We start from the raw sequence: 22762 nt of genomic DNA, 5'->3' as shown, positions 1-22762 counted from the left end.
GGCTAATGAAAAGCCACATTGTCCTTCTTGTTTCAGCTGGGCAACACTCTGGTGGGTCCCAGATACACAGAAATCTGTGGTTAGGGATTACTGTCAGACTCCACACCAGAGCCATCCATTTCACGTACAGCAGCAAAGGGAACATTTTGGGTTTTTTCCCAGCTTGGCAGGACATGAATCAAAGCAAAGGCAGGCGAGCATACCTGGAGCCAAGGAAAACTGGGAGGTGCTGAGTTACCAGAACTGCTTTCAAGTGTCAAGGGAAAGGAACATGTATGTGTATGTAGGTGTCTGGCATCTCTTTGGCTCCATTCCATTTTGGGATAGTCCAGGCAGGAGAACAGTAAATCCCCAAAATATATATTTTCTGGCTTAAATTTGAGTGGGAGTAGTACATGTGGCAAAGGGCAGTGAAAATCAAACCCATTCCTTCTTGGCTTCAAAAGCTTGGACTGCAAGGGAGCTTCTGTTCAGGTAGGACATAAGGGCAGGGTTTTCCTTATTCAGCAAAAGAGTGAGGCAGGGTAACACAGTGGTGGCCAAACTAAATAGTAGCTCTTTTTCCAGGCACCCTGTTTATCTTTTATGGCCCTACAACTCAAGTGGTTTACATGGTGCTGAGTGGCATCTTGCCTTAAATTGTCAGAAAAGTTTTAAGGTTAATGGCTGATGTCCGGAGCACTTTGTTGTCCAAAAAATGCCCATCCCTCCTCTCCTCTCTCTGCGTGAGTTTCCTCCACTTGCTCAAACTGTTCCTCCTGCAGGAAGGGCTCACCTGCTTATACTGCAGCTGCTGAACAACCACACCATCCAAAAAACAGGCAGTGGTCTGCAGTGTTGCTTGGCACAGCCCAGCCCAACAGCGCCAAGAAGTCAGGCTGGGACCCTGAAAGGGGGTCTCAGGGAGAATGGCTTTTTGTAGAACATGTTCCCCCCATCCCAAGTCCCACTCATCCCAGTCATCTGTTACAGCTCTAGAGGTATTAAGAAGCCTGAACGTTCCCCAAACTGAGTGAAGACACAAATTTCTAAGTATTTTTTGGCCACCTAACTATGCAGGTGGCCCTGAGGAAGACCCCTCACGTACTCAGCCAGACTCAAGGGCAGCGGGTGTGAAGATTTTCAGAACCACTGTGCCTCATGAAGTGTCTCAGTGCTTTGACAGACTCGGCCATGAGATCTTTTGGATTATGGACCCTGGCACGTGCCAGATTTCCTAAGTGCAAAGTGCACCTAGTGTGAGTACTGCTAGAGCAGGAAGGGAAGTGGTCCAGTGCCAGGCAGAAGCAATTCACTTGGTGTACAGAGATGGAGCAGCCTTCTTCTTAGTGGGACATCTGCAGTAGCAGGTCAAGCATCTTCCCGGTTTTCTTCATCCATGCTTTTGCCCACACCTGCCAAAACATGGTCCCTTTGGTGTAGAGGCTGAGATCTCACCTTCCTGCTGCCTGGTAGGGTGAGGCAGAGCTGAAACACTTCCAGCTACCGGTCAGGGCAATGGAAAGGGTTAAGGAGCAACCTGATGAACAGCCCTCTGGTTGGGTTAAAACCTCTGGAGCTGATGTTTGGTTTCTTATCTTACAGAATTGAGAGCAATTTTGGAAAATTAAAAGCACGTGAAGCCACTGTGTGGTCTGGTGGTTGGGTTGCATTTGCCACCAAAAGAGTCTCACGCTCCTGGATGGTGCCACTCAGATTTTTATGAGGTCTAAATGTAATGCTGCTGCCAGGCAGCTCCACAGCACTAACCACCCCTGTCCTTGCAGAATTGCCATGGGGCAGAGGACAGTATGGCAAACATAGCTGTCCTCACTCCAGAGGATGGGAATCACCGCGAGGAGAGTGATTTACACTGGAATTGCCTCAGAACTGGCAATTCAAGTCTGGCGCTGGGAACCACACTCCATCCCCAGTCATCAGGGCAAGGAAAAGGGATGGGCAAACACTAGGTCAGCCCCTCCTGCCCCCCAGCCCCAGCAGGTCCCACAGCCAAGAAGGGGTGTCACCAAGCTGCTCCTCAGATAGACACAGACCAAAGCCTTATCCTACAACATAAATTTGGGAGCTGGACAAGAGCAAAGGCACAGTCACACGCACCACAGGCCTGCTGTGCAAGGTAACTCCTTTTTGCGGGAAGGGATCCCAAATTTAGAGGTGAAAACCTATCATGTTGGAAGCTTCCCTCAAACTGTGATTGTCTAAAGGCAAACAAGAAACTATCTTTGGGGAGAAAGCAGTTGGCTTGCATGGGATTGCTCTGCCCACAGCTGGCAGGGCTGCCCAGCACCTGCTTCCCATCTCCACAGTGAGCAGAGAAATGGGTGTTTCTGCAGCAAGGGACCCTCCAGAGGGAATCCCATGAAGAGCTGGGAAGAGGTGGGCATGAAGTACCAGTCTCATCTCTCAAGAAGAAGCAATGATGGCAGGACAACCCTACCAAAGCCACAGTGGAACTGCTTTTTTTAGGTGTTAGAACCATCCTACATTTTGAGAAAGGATTACTCCAGGAAAAAAACCAACCAACCTCTGCACCACCATGGCTGCACTCAGCCTGGGGGGCTCACAGCAGCTCCTCACAGAGGGGTTAAACCAGGAATCTCCATGCCAGGCCCTTTGTCACACCATGGTAGGGACTGGGGCACTCAGTCCTCCCTTGCACTCCCCTCTGCCTCTGTTGGCACTGGCAGCATCCCTCACGGACATCCCTTCCGAGGGGCTATGGGGCAGGTGGCCCCTCTCTGTTCCCTCGGCCACCTAAATGCTGTTTCACACCTCATGCTGCTGTTGCCATCGCTGACACACAAGATAAAACGTGTGGCATTTTGCTAAAAGTCATAGGAAGTCGTTCCAGCTATACTCCCAGCCTTTCCTTACGCTTAGCTTAGCAGACTTTCAGTACATTCATTCCCTTCTTTTTTCCCTTTTAACAAAAACAAGCAGAGTGCTAAGAAATGCAACCCCTCTGGGAGGCTTTCAGCCTTGGCTGGAGCCGCCTGAGCCTCCCCCCGGAGCAGGGAGGCTGCCGCTGGCCCGGGCTCAGCGGACGGCTTTCTGGGACAGTCATTCCTGACTCCAGCCGGTGTCCGGGCGGCTGTGTGAGGGCAGAGCGAAGCCACTCCACGATCGCTCGGCACCAGACGGCAGCGGCATGGCGCTCCGGGGAGCCTGCCTCCCACTCTGCCTCCTCCTCTGCCTCCTCTCTCTCGCCCAGGTCTCCGGCCAAGTCCGGCAGAAACCGGCGGCTTCCAAGAAAGGTAAGGGGCAGTGGCACCTTCCCTGCGAGGAAACCTTGCAGGGGCTTGGGGGGTCGCAATTAGCCCACTTGTTTGGGCATTTAACAGTGCTTTAATGAAACTTCTCTAAAAAGCATCTAAAAATTTAATAAAGTGTCTTTTTCTCACCCCCCACCTCCCCCCAACCCACCGTGGGGATGATTGTGTAGCTTTTCTGTAAAATACTGAGGATATTGAAATGGCTTGGGTGGGTTCCTGTCTTAATAAATTTGTTGGGACAGCTTGGTCTGAATTTCGGAGGGCAACGCATTTTCCATGTTCTCTCTAAGGTTCATACCAAACCTTTCCTATACTAAAATCCCCCTTTCCATAACTTCCCACCCCTTCTCATTCTTTTTTCAGAAGCAAGTAAGTGGCAGATGACAGGCAACCAATTTGGAGACAAAAGTATGCAAAAAATACATAATCCATAAAAACACTGACCTCGGGTGTATGTCACACTGTACATGAGCTCCGACTACTCAGGCTTACCAGAGGGCAATGCATACAAAATTATGCCTATGTTTTATTTTCCCTAGTGGCTTTCTTTTTTTCCTTCTCCTTTTTTGCTGCTGTCCCATCCTTTCTCCTTCTGACTCAAGGCACATTAACTACAGGAGAAGGCAGGTAGGGAAGCAGCATGTGACCCTGCCTGCCTGATGTGCCTGACTGCATACCCTTGGGCTTAGATCGCTTCTGGCAGGCGCTTTCCTGCTTGGAACAAAGTGGGGAGCAAGGAAGAAGCATCTCTGGAATTCATTTGGCCAGGCTGCTCTCTAGGCTCACCCGGTTGCTGTTTTTGTCAGATAGCATCCTTGAGAAAATTTTTCCCTTTTCTCCCATTAGATCTTTCTATGAATTCACAACATAACTGCTTATTCCACATCTTGTTTCACAGGATGTAGAATAACAGAGAAAACAGTTTGTGACTTATTTCTAGAGCAAAAAATACGCCTTTGGGCTCATATAAGGCACATACATGCATTGCACTCACTGGAGCTATAAAGACATTTCTTAGAGAAAATCTATTTTAGAAATATATCTTAGAGACTGAAGAGAGACATTTCTTAGAGAAATCCTCTTTTTCTCTCTGTGTCACTGCAACTGCTGTTTGTAATCAATTGGTGATAAGAAGGTAGGAGAAAAATCACCTTTTTGACAGGAAAAACTTGCTCTGATTTAAAATTCGTTGAGGAAGGTGTCCCGAAAATCAAGCCATCTGGAACAGCTGGTGGCAGGTTTTACTCAGAATTTCTTGTCAAAGGAGACATCAAACTTTCTGTGGGGAAAAGTCGAAAACTCGGTAACTTGGCATTTTTTTTGGCCAGCAGCATCCAGCCCCACAGTGGATCAGCTGCCCTGCCTTTACTGGAAACTTCCAGCATTTCTTCATTAATATTTTTCATATCTTTACCAATGCCAGGGGGTGGGGAAAGGGAGAAAGCGCTACAAATCTCCCAGGAGGCTCCTCTTCGCCTCCAGCCCCTCCCCACATCCAAGCCTGCCTGCCCAGCCACCGCAAGGGCCAGGGCTCAGCTACTCCTGCTCTGAACAAAGGCAGGTTGGCCCCATCTCAGCCTCATCCCAGGCCTCTAGTACCCCCCCATCCTGGCTCACCTCCTGCACTTTGCCCAGGAGGGTCAGGCAAGGCTAAGTCAGCGGAGAGTTGGGGTGTTTGGCTGGATTTATTTTTTTTTAATCTATGCAGCCAAACCACGAATGTCAGAATAGAAAGCACTGATTTGAGCCAAGCATTTTATCTTTCTTTTTACTTATCTTTTGTTTTCAGTTTGGTTTGGGTTTGGTTGTTTTGGGGTTTGTTGTTGGTGTGGTTTTTTTTCTTTTGTAATTACTGCTTGTATTTGGATCTGCTTCAGAACAAAAATGGTGCTGTTTCAACATGAAAAGCCAAACCACAGTATTTAGAAAATGCTGAGATGGCACATTCACTTTGCCTGCTGTTGGGGTTTTCCCCCTCAAATTGCTCCCCAGTTATGTTTTCAAATGCAGCTGTTCGGCAAACTCTCCCTGTTCCCTGATGCCCTGGGGGGCAGACAGGATTTGCCTTTGTCTGGTAGCTCTGGGGGTCTCACCCAAAAGGATGCCCAGGGGAGGCAGACAATGGCACTCCTGCCTGGGGGGCAATGTCACCCCCTGGCTTAGGGATAACAGGCTGGGCACCCACCAGCCCTGGTGGAGTCTTCCCTTGGTCACAGCCATGGTGGGTTGCTGGGGGCACAAGAGGAAGCAGCTTTGCATAGCTCTCACATTTATTTCTAAGGTAACTGGAGACAGAAATTGGAGTTCAGATGCTTAAATCAGTGAATAGGGACTAATTTGGGCTCCACTCCTGATGCTGCCCAAAATTTCAGTGTACTCGTACTCTGGGTGCTCTTTCCTGAAAATGCCTGTGAACATTTACACTGAGATAAATCCATGCGTGTGTGTTTGGTATCCTCCTCTGATCCAGGGACAGACTGCAATATGGGATCTGACTGTTCCAGTTGGGACATTCATGGAAATGCCTGGTGTCAGAAGAAATACAGATGGTCAGGGAGATTTGATGACAGAGATTGTAAATCAGAGCAGTGCTCATTCTTCTGTGGGACAGAAGCCTGTTTGGATGTCCAGGCAAAGCTCTCATATAGCTCTCAACCCACATATAGATCCAAATTTCATAGAGTATTAGTTAAATAATTAAAATTAAATACAGACAGATTTGTTTGTTATTCATCATATAATTAGATCAAGGAAAAGCAGGTGAGAGTTCCCATTTGCAGCATTAAATACGTTTCTGGCCAGGCTTTCAAACCAACGGACTACTGCAACCCGCATCTTTCTGTGAGTCTCCTTTTCGTCTCTCCTCTGCCCACTCTTAATCCTGCTGCTCATGGTTGGCTGCACAAGGACCCACTCCAGCTCCTATGGACAGCATTGGCATCCCACATGCTGGCTTCAGTTACAGCAAGCACAAACTGTAAACAGGCTTGATCCTGGGCTTGAGGAGGCGAGCCTCGAGGAAATGACAGCAGAGACAAAACCCTGCAGTAATAATATAGCAAACTCAATGTCTGTTGACGTAGCTGTGGTACTCTGTAGCTGAAGAGCAAGTTAACCAGTCCTGATCCTCCACGCAATGTCCCAGTGAATGCACTGCTGTAGGAATGTCTTGTGGCCCAGGATTTGGAAACAAGACTGTCACAAGGGACGGGGAGCTTAGATAGTTATCAAGGAGATGCGTGACCTCTCATGGCAGGGAGCCTCCAGGTGGAAACCCACCAGCAAACTCAGTTGGAACACCATAAGGAGCTGTCCCAGCAAGACTCATTGACAATGTTCTGCCATGGCCCTTGGATGTTACTTAAACTTTAGAACATTTGTTCTGCTGCAAGAGAGGCTTGCATGGAAAAATAGAACAGGATTAATTAGCCGTTTCCCACAAAGTGTTTTCATCAAAGGCAGCAAAATAATAACTAGGCCCTCAGTGTTAAGTGAGTCCATTAAAGTTAATTGAGCAATGAGTAAAGCAGCTTTAATGCCCTCCTCCTGATGTGTCTGGCTTTTCATATTCATGGCACCATGTAATCTTTGGGCTGGTGATTCTGTTCAGCATCCAAGCTGCTTCCCTACTTGCCTGGCTTGGTGCCTCAGCTCCCCATCTCCTTGACCCTCCAGGAAGCCTGTCCTGCCACATTTGTGGGCAAACTGTTCCCTTTCCTTTCACCCTATGAGGACCACTAGATGCTTATGACAGGCAAGGTAAAGCAACAGGAGCAGCAAAGGTGGCGTAGTGAATACAAATGCCTCAATATCCAATCTCCCAACACCTTCAAAGAGTGATGGTCCTTTTGCTCCTGTCTAAGAGAAATTCAAATACCAGTTAATAGCTTGTTGAAGCCATTGCAGAGGCAACATACCTAGCAAGATGTAGGCTTTAGTAGCCAGCTGCAACCAACTCCCTGGCCAAAGAGGTGTCTTCTCACAGCAGGAGAGCAGCTCTGGCCAGTCTTGGGGTACCTACTCCGGGGACGCTGAAGGTAGAGGTGATGCAGAGGCAGCCTGAACTGGGAAAACTGGGTTGACAGTGGAACCAGGCTGGTGAGCAAATGCTCACTCTGATGTATGTGCAAGGGGACACAGGTGTTGACTTTGTGGATTCCTTTTGTTTATCATTCTCTGAGGGCAAGGAAATCTGGAGTTTTGATGATAGGAACAGATTTGGTTGCCTCTCCTGGGATGTAACCAATGTTATGCTCTTTCCTTGACTTCTCCAACAGAGAGTGTGAGCCTCAAAATGATTGAAGACCTGAAAGCCATGATTGACAACATCTCTCAGGAGGTTGCTCTACTGAAGGAGAAGCAAGCGCTCCAGACAGGTACAGGACTTGCTGAACAATTCAAGGCTTTTGCTTTGGGAGAGGAGCTCTTATAAAGTGGATCCAATTTCTCCACACATTTTGACAGGAGATGCCCAAGCACCTCACAGCAACAACATGGGGAGAAAGGTTGGGGGATCAAAGCAGAGCGTGGGCTCACTGCAATTCCTGCAGGCAGGTGAAACTCCTCAGGCAGTTAATGACAGGAGTTGTGCAGTGTGGAGCCCCACTCTTTATGTGCTAGATCTTCCCATTTGTACAGCTACTGATATTTCTATGACACTTAGCCAGAGGTTCATTTTCCTTTATGAGGTGGAGGGATGGGTTATGGATTAGCCTGTGCTTTAACCAAATGTAGCTTACTCTTTTTGTCTGAACCCCAGTGAAATGGTGACCTGGTCTCTTACACATACCACAATACTGCCCAGGGAACCTCACTCGTGGTCAGTTCCACCATGCTTCATTAAACATACACAGACGACAGTCCCAAAATGTCCATCTTCCAGCAATGCTCCACAGTTATTCTGTGCAAACTCCACCAACATCAATAGGAACAGGATTTGCAGAATAGAGAACAGAAATTAGATGAAAATGCAATTTAAGGAGAATTTTCTCCTTAAAAAAAAAGGAACACAAGCAAAATCAAGGCTTTAGTTCCAAGCTCACATTCATTGAGAAATAATTGGTTTGGATATTAATGTGTGGCTCTGATTAGGTATTGTTTAGCTACAGTACCCTGTACTCCTCAAGGTTTAGAGCTTAAAGAAAAACAAAATAATTTGATATTCTTAACACTTAAATCAGAGGCAAGCAGAAACTTCCTCTGAAGACCTCAAGCTATGCAAGCACAACGCTTCTGATCAAAGCTTATTAAAAAACACTTTTTTTTCATCTTGCATAATTAAGACGATTTAATTGGCATGCAGGCTTTTCCCAAAACACTCCAACACTTGGCAGTGCCCATGACAAAACTCGTTTCCATCAAACTCCTCTGAGAAAGAGTAGCATTGGCTGGGGAAGAGCAAGGCCAGGGACAGGGGCAGGAGGACCATGCTGTGCCTCTGCCCCAGCAGCAGCAAAGCCTGGGAAGGTGGCGGGGACACCCTGAAATTCCATTTTTCCTGATGGTTGGCTGACAGGGAGGGCACGTCCCCATGACTGTGTCCTTCATAGGAGGGCAGGGGCCCCTTGGAATCCCGTGCTGCCAAGGGCTGCTGTGCAGCCTAAGACAAGAAGTTTTTAGTTTGACTGCTGGATTTGCTGCTGCTGCCTCTTCCTGGGCACCATTTTTAAACCCAATTCCCTTTTTGTCTTTTTGTTCTGTTCCTGTGGTAACATCTCAGTTTGCCTGAAAGGCACCAAAATTCACCTAAAATGCTTTCTGGCATTTTCGGACACCAAGACGTACCACGAGGCCAGCGAAAACTGCATCTCACAGGGGGGCACGCTCAGCACCCCCCAGAACGGGGAGGAGAACGATGCTCTCTATGACTACATGCGCAAGAGCATCGGCTCGGAGGCAGAGATCTGGCTGGGCCTCAATGACATGGCAGCAGAGGGCAAGTGGGTCGACATGACAGGCAGCCCCATCCGCTACAAGAACTGGGAGACTGAAATCACCACCCAGCCCGACGGCGGCAAGCTGGAAAACTGTGCAGCTTTGTCGGGGACCGCCATCGGCAAGTGGTTCGACAAGAGGTGCAGAGAACAGCTGCCCTACATCTGCCAGTTCATGATCGTGTAGCGGCAGGGCCTCCCCCCTGCCCGCCCACAGCCCATGTCTCCCCCCTCAGCAGCAGGATTATGAAGCTATAGGTGTGTGTACGTGCACGTGCACATGTACGTACGCACACCCTTGCGCACGTGTCCAAGTAGAGTCACTCTTTGCAAAGAGAGTCGTCACGGCTCAGTGTCAGATTGTAGAGCGTTAGAGCATTTCATTTGGCCATAACCAGCCCTCTTAGCAGCTGCACTGTTCTTTCTAAGGCATGATTCATAGATATATTTTTTTACACAGGGAATTTATTAGGATGGCTCAGTTGTTTTGGCAAAGAACCAGTGCAGCAGTCCAGCCTAGCATACAGCTGCCTCAGCTGCCCAGGGCTGTCACTCTACAATGTCCTTTCCCATCTTGCTGAGCTTTGTTGGGACACCAGCAGAGCTAATTTCTTCTTTCTTCTCTTGTTTTCCTTCCCCAAAAACCTTGGCAGTGATCCGTGGGAGCTCCTTGTTCCTCGTAGTGCCATGATTCAGCCTGCTGAGGATCAAGGTCCTGTCTCAATGAGTGGAGGGAGTTATTCCTGCTTTGCATTGACAGATACAATTGGGCTTATTTGGCAGAGTACCAGCTGTTCAATGAGTTGTCCAACTAGTTGAGTTATGTGCATGAACAAATTAGCAAGTTACAGACATGTTTGGTCCTTTCCTCATCTGCCAGAAGCCAGTTTCACTGACTTCAGTGGGAGAGCAACGCCCACTGCCAGATCTTTTAATGAAAAAATCCCATCAGCAGCTTTATTTATGCTGCAGCATCATGGTGGAAGCAGGAATGACTTGCAACATAGTTAGTCAAATATATTATTAAAAATAGAAGATGAACGTATTACGTAAATAACATAAACATAATGCTATTAGGGAATACACTGCTATATAAAAGCAATGGTGTATTGAAAACAAACTCCAGGACAACTCACTTCAGCAGCTTTAGGAATAACCTGACCTGTTTTTGTGATGAGAACCCAGATGAAATAGTCCAGTTGCTAGTCCAGACACAGTCCTCGGCAAGCATAAATCTGCTGAGCACTGTGCCAATATAGTCATGCCCAGTTGAAGGTCTGGCCTCAGTAATTTTTTACTGAGACATGAGTAAAAGAATAGAAATAAATTTAAATTAACAGCAATGATGGGAAAGTAGTGCAGATCACCCCGGCAGCTTAATGAAGCTCTGCTGGCTGTTGGCTGAAATGTATCAGAGATTCTTTGCAGTCTAGTGCTTGGTAATAACCCCTCCAGTTTGGCTCACATCCCTTGTGCTTCCAGGTTGGGGGTGTCAAGACATGATGCTGTTGGGGAACCCACAGGATAGGTATTCCAATTTGCTGCTTTGTTTAAAAGCAGCATGATGGTAGGTCTTCCAAGACATCAAGTTTGAGCCAAGCTGGAAACACACATACGCAAATGCAGAGTGCACGCTTCTGAGGCTGTCACTATTGCCAAACTCTCTGCTGTTCAAATGACTATAAAATAAAAATATCTACATAGCTTGCTGAAGGAATGGAGTTGTGTCAGTGTGATTGGAGTGCTTTCTTCTCCTTGTCTTTCTCTTCAGAGCAGCTCCAGGGATCTGTCTGAAGGTTGGAGATATCAAAGGCAGAAGGAAAAAGCAGAAGGCGAGAGCCTCTTACCTTGTAATATGCTTTACAGGATTCTCCCCCTCCTGCCCCATTATCATTCCAGTCACACGCCATACACAGGGTACAGGCAGGGAGTCCTTTTATAGGAAAATAAGATTTCCTTCCTCCCCTCCTCTTGCTGCTGGGAAATTTCATTCTAAAATACAAGCCAACACAGAAGAAAGGTCCCTCCCTTTAGTGGTGCCGGGGGAGGCGGCACCTCGGGTCCCAGCATTGAGACAGTCCTTCCCAGGCTGCCTTCCACCTCCTCTGCAAAGAGCAGAGCTGCAGCAGCACCACATGATGTGGTGACGACTTCTCCCTCCTTCTCCTCCTCCACCTCCTCCTCTCCTGCATCCCACACAGGAGAGAAGACGGTCAATGAAGAAGACAGTGCTCCACACCAGTCTGTGAAGTTTCAAATGCTGCAGAACTGCATGTGAAATTAGGTCGCTTTTGCACAGAGGGCAGCCCTTTGCCGAGCTTTACTTTGGGCCCTGCTCCTGAAGATTTCCAAGACTCTTTGCTGTAGGTCATGGTTACATGCTACAGGCCAGCTTGTCTCAATATAAATCCTCTAGTTCCTTTGGCAGATGTTCCCTCCATGTTTTGAGATACACATGAATGCAAAGCGACAATGCTGGAAGAGTTGCTGGCTTTAATCCAGACTGGACATAAACCACAAGGTCTTAACACACAATGTGTGGTCAGAGAAATAAACAGAGGGCTTTTATGGGAGCCCAGGGACAGAAGAGGGACAATGTGAAAGCTATGGACCCTGGCAATGCTGAGCTTTGGGGAAGATGTGGGTGCTGGAGCTGGACCGTCTTTGCCTAGAGTGTGTATCTGAAAAATGGCCGTGGAGATGGATGCCAAAGGATATTCCCAGAGCAGACATTAAAGAGTCAATCTCTCAAAATCTAAAAAATAACAAGTTGGTCTCAGCAGATTTCTTGCTCATATCTCTCTTGCTCTCTCTTTTCTCATAGCTAAACTCCTGCCAGCCTCATTCCTCACGGATGTCTTGCTCTTCTGAAGCTGGGAGGAGAACAGGGAAGGGTGGTTTTGCCCTTGCTGTAGTTGTTGGATCCAGGATGATGAAACTGACTTTGCAGTTTCAGTGTTACTTTTATAAGGTTAATATTATTCTTACATTCTTCTTCTTATTGTACATTATGAACTACAAATTGTCTTTGAAAAGCCAAAGAAAAAGAACTTCTAGAAGATTCCTCATCCTTGCTTACCACAGTACTCTTTTTTGTTCGTTTGTGGCCAACTCTGTGTTTTGTGCTCACAGTGAATGCAAGGATGGAGGGGTTGAGTGGGGGACGCTGGCTGCCTCAGCTCCAGAGGGACCTGATGGAAACTGCCCAGAGCACATGTGGTCCATCTGCTGGGGGATGGGACAAGCATCACTTTTTTGATCTTCCATTAAATTGTTTTTGCACTTAAGCCAGAGAGGAACATCTGCTGTCCACAAAGTGTGGTCTGAACCAAAGGCATGCAGAATAATGGAAAGAAACCTCAGCTCTTCTCCCAGAAAAAGGAAATGTGGAAATGATCACATCTGAAACAATATATTGTGATGCCTGCAATCTCTAGTGAACCTCATGTTATTAAAATAGGACATGTTGTGTAAGATCTTGTGCCACCGATGGCACCACTTGGCTGCTTGTGGCTCTGTGACACAGCAGAGGAAAGATGAAGAATGAAATATGCATATATTTATATAAAAAAAAAAGAAGAAAAGGTTTTGGGTGAGCCCATAGAAAGAGTTACCCCAGTACTACGTCATCCACAGCTGACTTCAACAGACCTGCACTAATCCACACAACTGATTGCCCCCACCCAGGTCCAGAAGTTCAGGACCTTCTTTGCCTGAAGGTCCAGGCAAAGGACCAAATGGTTCAGAGTGAAATGGCTAACCATAAAATGGGTAATACCTTTCTGAAATCTCCCTCTGAACAAGAGCCAGAACAGCACAGGAGCCAGGTTGCTTTTTGGTTTTGCTCAATAAAAGGGCCAGCTAGGCAAAGGTGGGTAAGAATTTGGGAGTTGCAAGCAAAAAGCTTGTTTTGAGCCTTGAATACTTTTGTGGGACTCCAGCCTTAGCGGTCCTGGGTGAAATCAGATCAAGAGAGATTGGTGACATGGGAAAAGGACCCCAAGCAAAAAGAAGGCAAAGATTCACATTCAGAACAGGGAACCCAACACTATGCCTCTGCTCCTTGTGCCTGTCCACTCAGCCTGGGGGTTACTCAGACTGAAGGCAGCTGGTGCAGCCTGTCATCCTCTGCAAGGAACACTCCCTCAACACCTGTGCTCCTGCCTGACACAGGGGGAACATACTTCCCACCTCTGTCTGTGGAATGAGACCATTGGTAGAATTCATTTCAAAAAGGAAGGACCTCCTCCACCCCTGAACCACTGAACCTTGTGATTCCTATAGGCTTTGCTGTTTGGTCCCCCTGCTGTGTAAGCACTGAACCCCACTTCAGTACCTGATCTGTCAGTTTCTCTTTTTGCAAATAAAAAGCTTAATTAAAGTTACATTTCTCCAGCTCAGAAGTTGCCATAGGCAGGGAAGCAACACAGATCTGTGAGACTCAGCAAACAAGGGTAAGCAAAACCACCCCTGGGAGCATAATTATAAACCAGTTAGGGGTCACTAAACTAATGGAGAGCATAAAAATAAACTCCTCGGGGATAGAAGATAAAGAGGATATCAGGCTATGGAGTACAAACTAAATGCTTTATTTTTTTATCTCCAGTATAAAATTACCCAGAGGGAGTCCAAAGGTAACAATCAGGAACTAAAAACAAATGACAACCATCTTAGCCACGACTCGCACCCGGCAGCCTCTCCACTATGTCCTGCGCTGTGCAGACAGGTCTGCGGCTGCATCACCCCCCTATGACTCCCATCTGTCCCACCATGCTAGAGACTGGGACCTCACCCCAGTGTCTGCAGCCTCACTCCAAGAAGGAAGCAAAAACCCACAGGTGCCATGCTGCCAAGAGGCGAGACCAGCTGCTAATCACAGAATACAGTTGTTTTGCCTCAGCCCTGTTAGAAAGCTGACCCTGAGCCCGCAGGAGAGAACACAACACAGAAGCCACTTGCCAGCCTGGCAACGGAGAACATGTCTCAAGTTGCTATGTTTAGAAAACACTGTTTGGGAAGCACTATAGCTTATGAAAGAAAATGCAGGAGGGTAAATAAAATCTGCAATCCCTACTGCTTTTGTATAAATGCCCCAGGGCCAGCTTGGTTTCCCATTGCAATATCAGTAACTTCTTAATTCTATCACACCCATTAACAGGGAGCCCAAAAGTGAGGTGACATTCAGTAGTTTACACTGTTTCTATGTTTCTCAGGATCAGTGAGGTCACATCTGGAATGCCAGGTCTAGTTCTGGGCTCCCCAGTACTGAGGGACACGGACTTACTGGAGTGAGTGCAGCGAAGATGAAAGGATTGGGGCAGCACAAATCATGTGAGGAGAAAGTGAGAGCTGAGACTACCCAGCCTGAAGAAGAAAAAGTTCAGGGGATCTTATCCAAGTGTTTAAATGCCTGATGGGGGAGGGTAGTGAAGACAGAGCCATGAGCACAAAATGACATAAAGGAAATCTTGCTTAAAGAGAAGAGAACCCCTTTTCTCTGTTAGGGTCATCAAACCCTGGCACAGGTTGTCCAGAGAGGCTGTGGAGCCTCTTCCCTTGGAGTTACTCAAAATCTGACTGGACATGGCCCTGGACAAGCTGCTCCAGGGGACTTTGCTCTGAGTAGGAGGCGTAACCAGGCAGGTTCCAGAGGTCCCATCAACCTCAGCTTTTCTGTGCAAACACAACCACTGAGCAAGGGCTCCTACCTACACAACTTCTTCCTCTTCTACAGTCACAGGAGAAAAACAGGCATTTCCAGGGCAGACTGATGACCTCAGACATGTGATAGATGAGCTGTCATATAAACGCCTTCCTACAGAATAAGGTTATCAATAAAGCCAATAAAATAATCTCTTGTGGGATGAGATTTCTACACTGTAGTTAGTGTTGCCAGAGCTCTAGATACTGACTAGGTCTTACTGGTCTGCCAAGTGTTATCAGAAGACAAGAGCTGAAATTCATACAGCTATTTAACCAAAAGAAAACTGGAAAAAAAACTCCACTAAAGCACCAAAAAGCAAATTAAATGTGTTTTTTGTATCAAATGTTCAATTCAAACACACAATTCATGAGTGCATAGATGAATTGGCTCAGCCACAGTGACAGATTTGCTTTACTGATAAGAGTAGGACAGTCCAAGGGCAGCTTGAATTTCACCTGGATTCATGTGCAATGTGGACACTGCTCCATCCCTAGGAAGACTTTGATCCAAACCCCCTAAGTGTCAAGCCATGCTGACATGTGGAATCCAAACCCCAGAAGGTGGGCAATGGCACTGCCTGTGCACTAGCACAGAGGTGCTGCAACACACATTTATCCAGATAGGCTCTCACACTTTGTTCTATAATACATCAAAGCAGAAAGCCAAACCCCCAAGTGGGTAAACGTAAAATCAGTCAACTTTTAGGAAACGCTCCAGAAATTGCATCTATTATAAACGTGGTTAAACAATTGGTTCCATTGAAGAGCAAGGACTTGGAAGGAGCAGTGTGGGTGGGGTGCTGTGTACCTACAGTGAGTGACTGACAAGTTTTTCTACACAGCCTGCAAACGGAACGTGTTTTCAAAAAAGAAGCAAAACAACATTTAGTGGGTTTTATTCCTAAATAAAAACGTATGCACCATAAATGGATGCAAAGACAGCAAGGAATTGTAATTTATCACTGGAGAAAGACAAGAAATCCTGAAAGCATAGTACTTGGGGAAAAAAATACACTACAGATAAAATAAGGAAAGCTTGAAAACAGAGAAAAATCATCATTAATGAGAATTTTTCCTTTTTTTAAACATTCATAGGAATTGTTTGCCAGTCTACATAAGTAGACTATTTTTAATCCCGCTGGAACTACAGATTTAGGTAGTGTCCACAGCCAGATATAAAAACACCTTATGAGTTTCATCAGGTGATAAATGCCCATTAAAAAAAGAGAGCACATAGCCTAGAGGCCAAACTGCAGTAAGCAGTGCATGCATACAAAAGCAAAGATTCAGCCTTTGATTCACATGCTAATGAGGGAGCCAGGATGACCCCTGGTCCATAAAAAATCGTGGTCTTGAGTCTCAGGAACTGGCTGCATCAGGTGAGGCAGAGCTCATGGGGTGGTGAAATATTGCCTTGAGGTCACCTATCCTCTCGCATTTCCTGCAGGGCCAAGGACACCTTTCCTTCTCTCCTTCCCCTTTCCCAATGCCCTGAATTTGCACTCCTTGGAGATTAAAATTGGTTATTCCAGGCACAGAGACTTGAAGTTGCATTAAAATTATCTATTAAAAAATAGCCCATCATGTAATCTGGCAATTCCCTAGTCTGTGTATCAGTTATCGATCCATAGAAATCACAGCACATCACAGCTTACCTGCACACCTCATGTTTTGCAGTGATTCCACTGCTTCCTCAGCTGCATCCCCACAGAACAAGCCACAGTATTTAATGTAGAGTTGAGGTGTACAAGCACAGTGCTGAGATTTCAGCTAACAGAAGCAGTGAGGAATTACACATGCCTGGAGTCTTAAGCCATACTTGGTCCAGGAACCCAGTTCTCAGTTAAATCTAAGCCTTGCCAGGCAGATAGGCAGGGACCACAGCAGCCAGCCCCTCACCCCTGCTCATCTCACATACAACTACCCATCGACTTGCTCCCCAGCTGCTCTTGGCAGAGCTGAAGGGAAAATCCAGCTTTGCCAAAGGAGAGGGAAAATTTAAAAGACTACCAGGTCATAACATCTTTGTTCCAGCCCTTTGTTCCCTTTGCTGTCGGGAGCTGGTTTAGAGGCACAGGCTGAGTGAAGGCAGGGCCCCAGGATACCTGGTACCCAGGCACCACGTGCCTCCAGAGATGTCTGTGTTAGGGCTGGGATCATGATGCAGAGGGCACCTCAGTATTACAGACATTGCAGTTATGGGGCTTCAGTTTTGAATTCTGCACAATGAAAGACAACATACAAACAAGAGACATTATGGCTGTAAAGCTCTGGACCTTAAAACCAGGAAAATGTGGAAACTAGGGTTACCTGGAAACCATGATTCAATATACCTCTTCCACCATATCAGCATGCATTAGCTGTACCAATAGTTTCTTATCAGGGTTAGTACATTTACCACAAGCATAACATCAGCACTAACCACAGCAAATGCTATTACAGCAGTAGCTTTGCAGAAAAGGATGAAACTTAAGCATTCAGGCAGAAACACACCCTCCCACTGTGCAGGAGAGCTCCTCCTCCCTACTTTGCTTTCCCTGGCTGTCACCTAGATGTGACTGGTTTCTTGGCAAAAACTCAAAGGGTGGATAAGAGTCTCTAGTTAGGGTCCAATACCAATGCGGACCAAAAAAACCATCTCATACTCCTACTGCTGTATAAAATTACCTGAAGACATTCTGTTAGTGCAGAATAGTGATTTAACTAAATATCGTGGTTAGGAGAAGATACTCAGTAGTCACAGGGGTACTGACATCAACTAACACAACCAAAAGCAACTGCTGGCTTGGGAATGCCCAGGGATGGCACAGTAAGTCCTCGTCATCTCAAAAGGCCAGCAGAGCCTGCCTACCTGCTGCATCTCCAGGACATTGTCAGGAGAGAGGTGGTTTTAATTTCTCCGGAGAAAGCTTAATTCACAGCTCCTGCCACAGCATATAAGATTTTTCTCTTACATCTGTATCCCCACAATGATGAGATGACATGAGACAACACGAGGTTTGCCATACATTATTGTGTTAACAATAGGAAATACCAGAATGAGGTGAAATTACCCCAAAAGAAAACATAGAGGAAAATTTCTACCCTCAGAATAAGCACTAAATTTCGCCTTAATGATTAAAGTTAAAATTGCTATCTGAGCCCACAAGAGTGAGGGGATGAATAATTCTCATCATCTTTTTCCACTTTGAGGTAGCAGGAAGGGGAACATCTGCCTTGTTTTGTTCCTCAGTGAAAGCAAGCCACAAAGTCATCACCACTGCATCAACTAAAGCAAAGTGTGAGTTGGTGGGGACATTTTTACTACAGTCAATGCTAGTGAAGCAATTACAGATTTTGTAAAGCATATCTTGGAAAGAGGTTACTGGTGGTGATAGGATTAGTTGCACCATTTGTGGACCTAGCTTATTGTTCTGCACACTTCCATCTAATTTGGTGTATAATTAGGTGTCACTTATACAAGAGGTCACTCATGTCAAGAGAAGCAGTAGTTTCCAGAATAATTTGAGTTTTCCTACATATATTAACATTTTCCCAAGCACTTCTCCAGCTACTTGAGATGTCAACAACTACTTCAAGTACTGCCACTTCATTCAGCGCTGAAGCAGCTTTGCGGTTGCTTTGTGCCAAGACCTGGGGACCTTGCTGTAGGAAACTTCACCCAGCAGTTTTGCTGTATTCCAAGACAGTTTAGGTGAGGCTAGAGTAAGAAATACATTCTAGACAGAGGTTATAAGTATCTCACCCGCACTCACCAAAAAAATTGGTTTCTGCAGACTTCTGTTTTGATTTTGGCTGATTAGGAGCGTCGGGAGAAACGCAGATAAGACATGAAAATACAACAAGGGGGTGATAAAAATCTGCTTTTCAGTGGTGTTCAGAACACCTTCATTGGCACATAGTTCAGCCTCTCGAGGTTGAGCTGTCCTGCTTCCAACAGTACCACTTTCCCAGCCATAACCCAGGCACAAATTCCTTAAGACTCGTGCCCCACAGGCTGTATTGGGAAGCGTTGTTACAGAAATCCAGCACCTCCTTTCAGCTGAAGCTGTAAATGACCTTTAATGTAGATAGGTGACCCATAAAAACCTAAGGAGAACATGGGGCAGTTTGACCTGCAGAACTGATCAGCCAAATGTATCAAATGTCAGAATACATGAGTATATAGTAAATTCCCATTTCTCTAAGCTGCTTGACCAGCAAGGAAAATTATTAAATTGTCTTCTGGGATATTAGACACATGCGTGAACCCCTATGCCTTGCTAGGTTGGTTTAAACATATTTAGAAATTTGTTCTTCATTAACACAAAGGAAAGAAATTAGGAAGATCTAATAACTTGCTGCCTTTATTTTTTTTTTCTTATTGCTCTGAAAGATTAACCTATAAAATATTCACTGAACAATCATACTAGAAGATTTTATTAGGCCTTTGGTTACTTTCTAGGGTTTACCACTCATTAAATAAACTTTCATCAACTAAAGGAAGCTAAGAGAAAACATATTAACCTTTTACAAGCTTTTGACCAGGTAAAATATTAAGCTGTGAAAGGAATTACCAAGTATCTAGAGGTTTGATTTGGCAGAAAGTATAACAGTTTTAACTTACTATGGAAATGTGAAACCCATATTCAAGCTTTTGAGCTTGCATATTACTAAGAAGATGTTTCTTACACAAAAACACTTATCACAGCATTTTTCTTATTTCTGAGGATATCAGGAGTTGCATTGCTTTTCCAAGTAGTGTAACTCTGATAGTTTCTCCCTCATAAGAAAGCACCAGCGGATGTGCAGGTCTTCAAAGTTGAAAGCTTTGGGCTGTCATGCCCCAAAGTGCAAATGCAGAGTTTGGTATGAGCAAAACTCTACTTAACAGCTTAAACTGTAGGGCATTTCTTTGCCTTTGGTAGTTAACCCTGTGCTATGAAACAGCACCTCTGTGCCTTTGTTTTCAGGTTACTTTTTCCAGAAGCCACCAATTAAATAAAAATAGCATTCTGAGAGGAAAACCACACCACTAGTTTGCTTCTCTTTTATTTTAAAAAGCCACACACCACCTTTTAAATAAAAAGCATTTGCGATGATGAATTTGAAGCAGCAATTGGGCATAGGAGCCTGCAGTTCATACTCCTGAGACCAAGTGGTGAACCCTTTTAAGGCCAAGTTCTTCTGTGAAGAAAACTAGATTTGCACTTGTAATCAATACCTGCTTTGCCACAATTAATCTCATGTACAGAGGAAGCTGTCTGTATACGTTCTGTCTGTCATTTTTTATCCTGTAAGATAAAGATTGAAGGGAGGGATATTTTTCCCATAATGACAAGTGGTAAAGGTTCAGGATGTCTGTCTACCCCCTTCAGGCAAAACCATGCCCAGGGTTCCTGAGAAAGAGGAACATCCAAACATGTCTCCATTAAATTTGAGGAGGTAACTCCTGAAAGGTGTCTACTCACCTTCCCCATTATTTACCTAAGCCAGCCCACTGGAGGATGCAGCCTCCAAAATGGGGGAAAACCAGCAACCAACAATGGCAACCAACAATGGCAACCAATAATGGCAACCAATAATGGCAACCAACAACTAAAATAAAAATTAAATTTTAAATAAATAAATTAAATTTAAAAAAATAAACATTAAGGGAAAATAAATACTTAAAGATAATTTTAAATGAAAAAATCAATTTTAAAATATTTTAAAATTTTATTAAAAATAAGTGAATAAAAAGGGGAACACATACTTTACATGAAACATTTAGTTGCTTCTAAACGATACCTCTTGAAATCAACTAATTTCCAGACAGAAAAAATAGCTTTGCTGCAAAGATGACAGGACATTACCAAAACCATTTCCCTCATTTTCTTCTGAGAAAGCACCTTTCAGGAAGTGAGGTCATATTTTCCAGCCTCATGCCTAAAAAATGTGCTGTGTGTTGACAGAGTACTGCTCTCTTAGAGCAACTTTGACAGGATGCATTGTGGCACCCTTTCTACTGCAGGAGTTGTACCAGGATAAATCCACATATTGTATATAAAATGCACACACCACTGTGGCAAGGAACAAAGCAGTCCCTTCAGTTTTTGAAGACTCATCTTGCCCAGAAGCGTAAAACCTGGTTTGTGTGCAGCAGTGTAGCAATTCTTTAATACAAAAAATGGATGCAGCCCAAATCACACACAAAAAAACCCCCTTTTATATCTTGTATTGCTAATTGAAATAATTTGCCATGATTTATGCTGATGGAACAACACGCCAGAAGTTTCTAAGTCCCTGTAAAAGGACTGTTTCTTCCTCCAGGCTAGATCAATTTTCCATACCAGAATTCCTCAGTTTCAAAGAAAATTAGGTAACCCATGCTTACCTAATTGCTGTGAAGCTATACTTCATGAAAGATAAACCAATCGCTGAATTGGATGTAGAAAGCCATTTATACTCAAGGTATAAATCCTACAGTTTTTTTGTTTGTTTCCAGCTTCAAAGTTTTCAGGGAGGTAGATTTGCTCCCACCTTTGTGTACACCACAGCCTGCCTGGTGAACATGTGTACATGGATGAGTGTTATTCAGTGTTTTGCTTTCTCCCTGCTCTCCAACAACATTCACACACTTAAATGTATTCTCTGTCACACTCACAGGTATCCCAGGGTAGTTTCTTCAGAGTAAAATGATTTTTTCCCCCACCGCCTAAGGAGTTGAAGTCTCACTATTAGTCTGGTGTGAACAACAAAGATTACTTTTTCATTTCCTACTGGTGCTCTACAAATTTTGCTGTTATTAAAAAAACTAGTAACTTGGCTCTTGATTTATCTGGAAATTACACTAGACCATTCACAAACATGCTTAAAAATAAAGCAATTACTGAGTGTTTTGATAGCTCAAGATTGTCCAGACCTTACAGATTCAAGACCAAGAAGCAAGAAATATCTTTTCAGCTTTGCTGGTTGGGCAACAAAACCCTGAGCTTCCCTTTGCTCTTCAAAAGCAAATTACATTTGGCCAGGAGTTTAGAAACTGGTGTCCTCCTCTGGACCCCCGCCTTTCAATTAAATGGTTAACTAGACTTAGAAATTTTCATTTCTAGGTAAAGACCACTGCACGGGAATTACTCTAGGATGGCACAACTGCAGTAAAGATACAAATGATAAACACTTTCATTTTCAATCGTATTAAGCGACAGTTTTGGAGAGGGCCTAGAGACTGGACAATCCTTGCTGAGTTTCCCCATGCCTTCCAAGAGTAGATGTGATTAATTCAGCCTAGAATCCATTCTCAGCAGTTAGTGGGATCCTCAGTAGTGAGGAATTCAACCATCATTTTCTATGCTCACTAAACTTGCCCCAAAATAAATTAAAAAACAATAAACAAAAAGAGCAATCAGTATGTACTGATTCCATGAGCTTTTATTTAGAACAAAATGGACTTCACACATTTTCATAAGGGTCTCTTCTGGGCTGAAGAACTAGTCATAAAATGTACTGTTATGCTATTATCCCTCAAAAGAAAATTTTGAATTCAATTGTATGTGTCAGTTGGAGATGAATAAATTATAAACATCACAACCCTACTGTGAAGCCCCTGAACTATTTATTTTTACATGAAAGCTTCAAATATTTATGACCCTTATCCTCAATGATCTAAACACACACCTTTAAGAACTGTAATTATCAGCATATCACTGGCTACACAAGAAAAAGAACACTCACAGTCAGCAGTCTGTTATCCCAGGAAACTAGATTCTCTAGAAATCCATTTCTATTGTCTAGGTGGAAGCTGCGAAGTCAGACATCAAAATACTCGAGGCTGAGGCCACACACACATACCCACATACCCACACGAGGAAGAGATACACTAGTTACTCCAGC

At 44.9% G+C, this 22762-nt stretch overlaps 1 protein-coding gene across 1 annotated transcript; it reads left to right on the top strand.

Moving 5' to 3' along the window:
- Window positions 1-23: 23 nt before the first annotated feature.
- On the top strand, window positions 24-10918 carry CLEC3B (C-type lectin domain family 3 member B). Its single transcript, XM_064670695.1, has 3 exons — window positions 24-3254; window positions 7550-7648; window positions 8992-10918. The coding sequence occupies exons 1-3, from the start codon at window positions 3149-3151 to the stop codon at window positions 9390-9392; spliced, it is 606 nt and encodes a 201-aa protein (XP_064526765.1). The 5' UTR covers window positions 24-3148; the 3' UTR covers window positions 9393-10918.
- The last annotated feature ends 11844 nt before the right edge of the window (window positions 10919-22762 follow it).

The sequence above is a fragment of the Pseudopipra pipra genome, chromosome 1 (assembly GCF_036250125.1).
Source record: "Pseudopipra pipra isolate bDixPip1 chromosome 1, bDixPip1.hap1, whole genome shotgun sequence".
NCBI lineage: Eukaryota > Metazoa > Chordata > Aves > Passeriformes > Pipridae > Pseudopipra > Pseudopipra pipra.
The sequence above is the reverse complement of the archived record's forward strand: the minus strand, read 5'-3'. Positions and strand labels throughout refer to the sequence as shown.

Bases quoted from the DNA above. Each gene is read 5' to 3' on its own strand.
- CLEC3B (XM_064670695.1), top strand. From the start codon at position 3,149: ATGGCGCTCCGGGGAGCCTGCCTCCCACTCTGCCTCCTCCTCTGCCTC. The intron at 3,255-7,549 runs GTAAGGGGCAGT...CTTCTCCAACAG, and splicing joins ACCGGCGGCTTCCAAGAAAG to AGAGTGTGAGCCTCAAAATG. The intron at 7,649-8,991 runs GTACAGGACTTG...GTAACATCTCAG, and splicing joins GAAGCAAGCGCTCCAGACAG to TTTGCCTGAAAGGCACCAAA.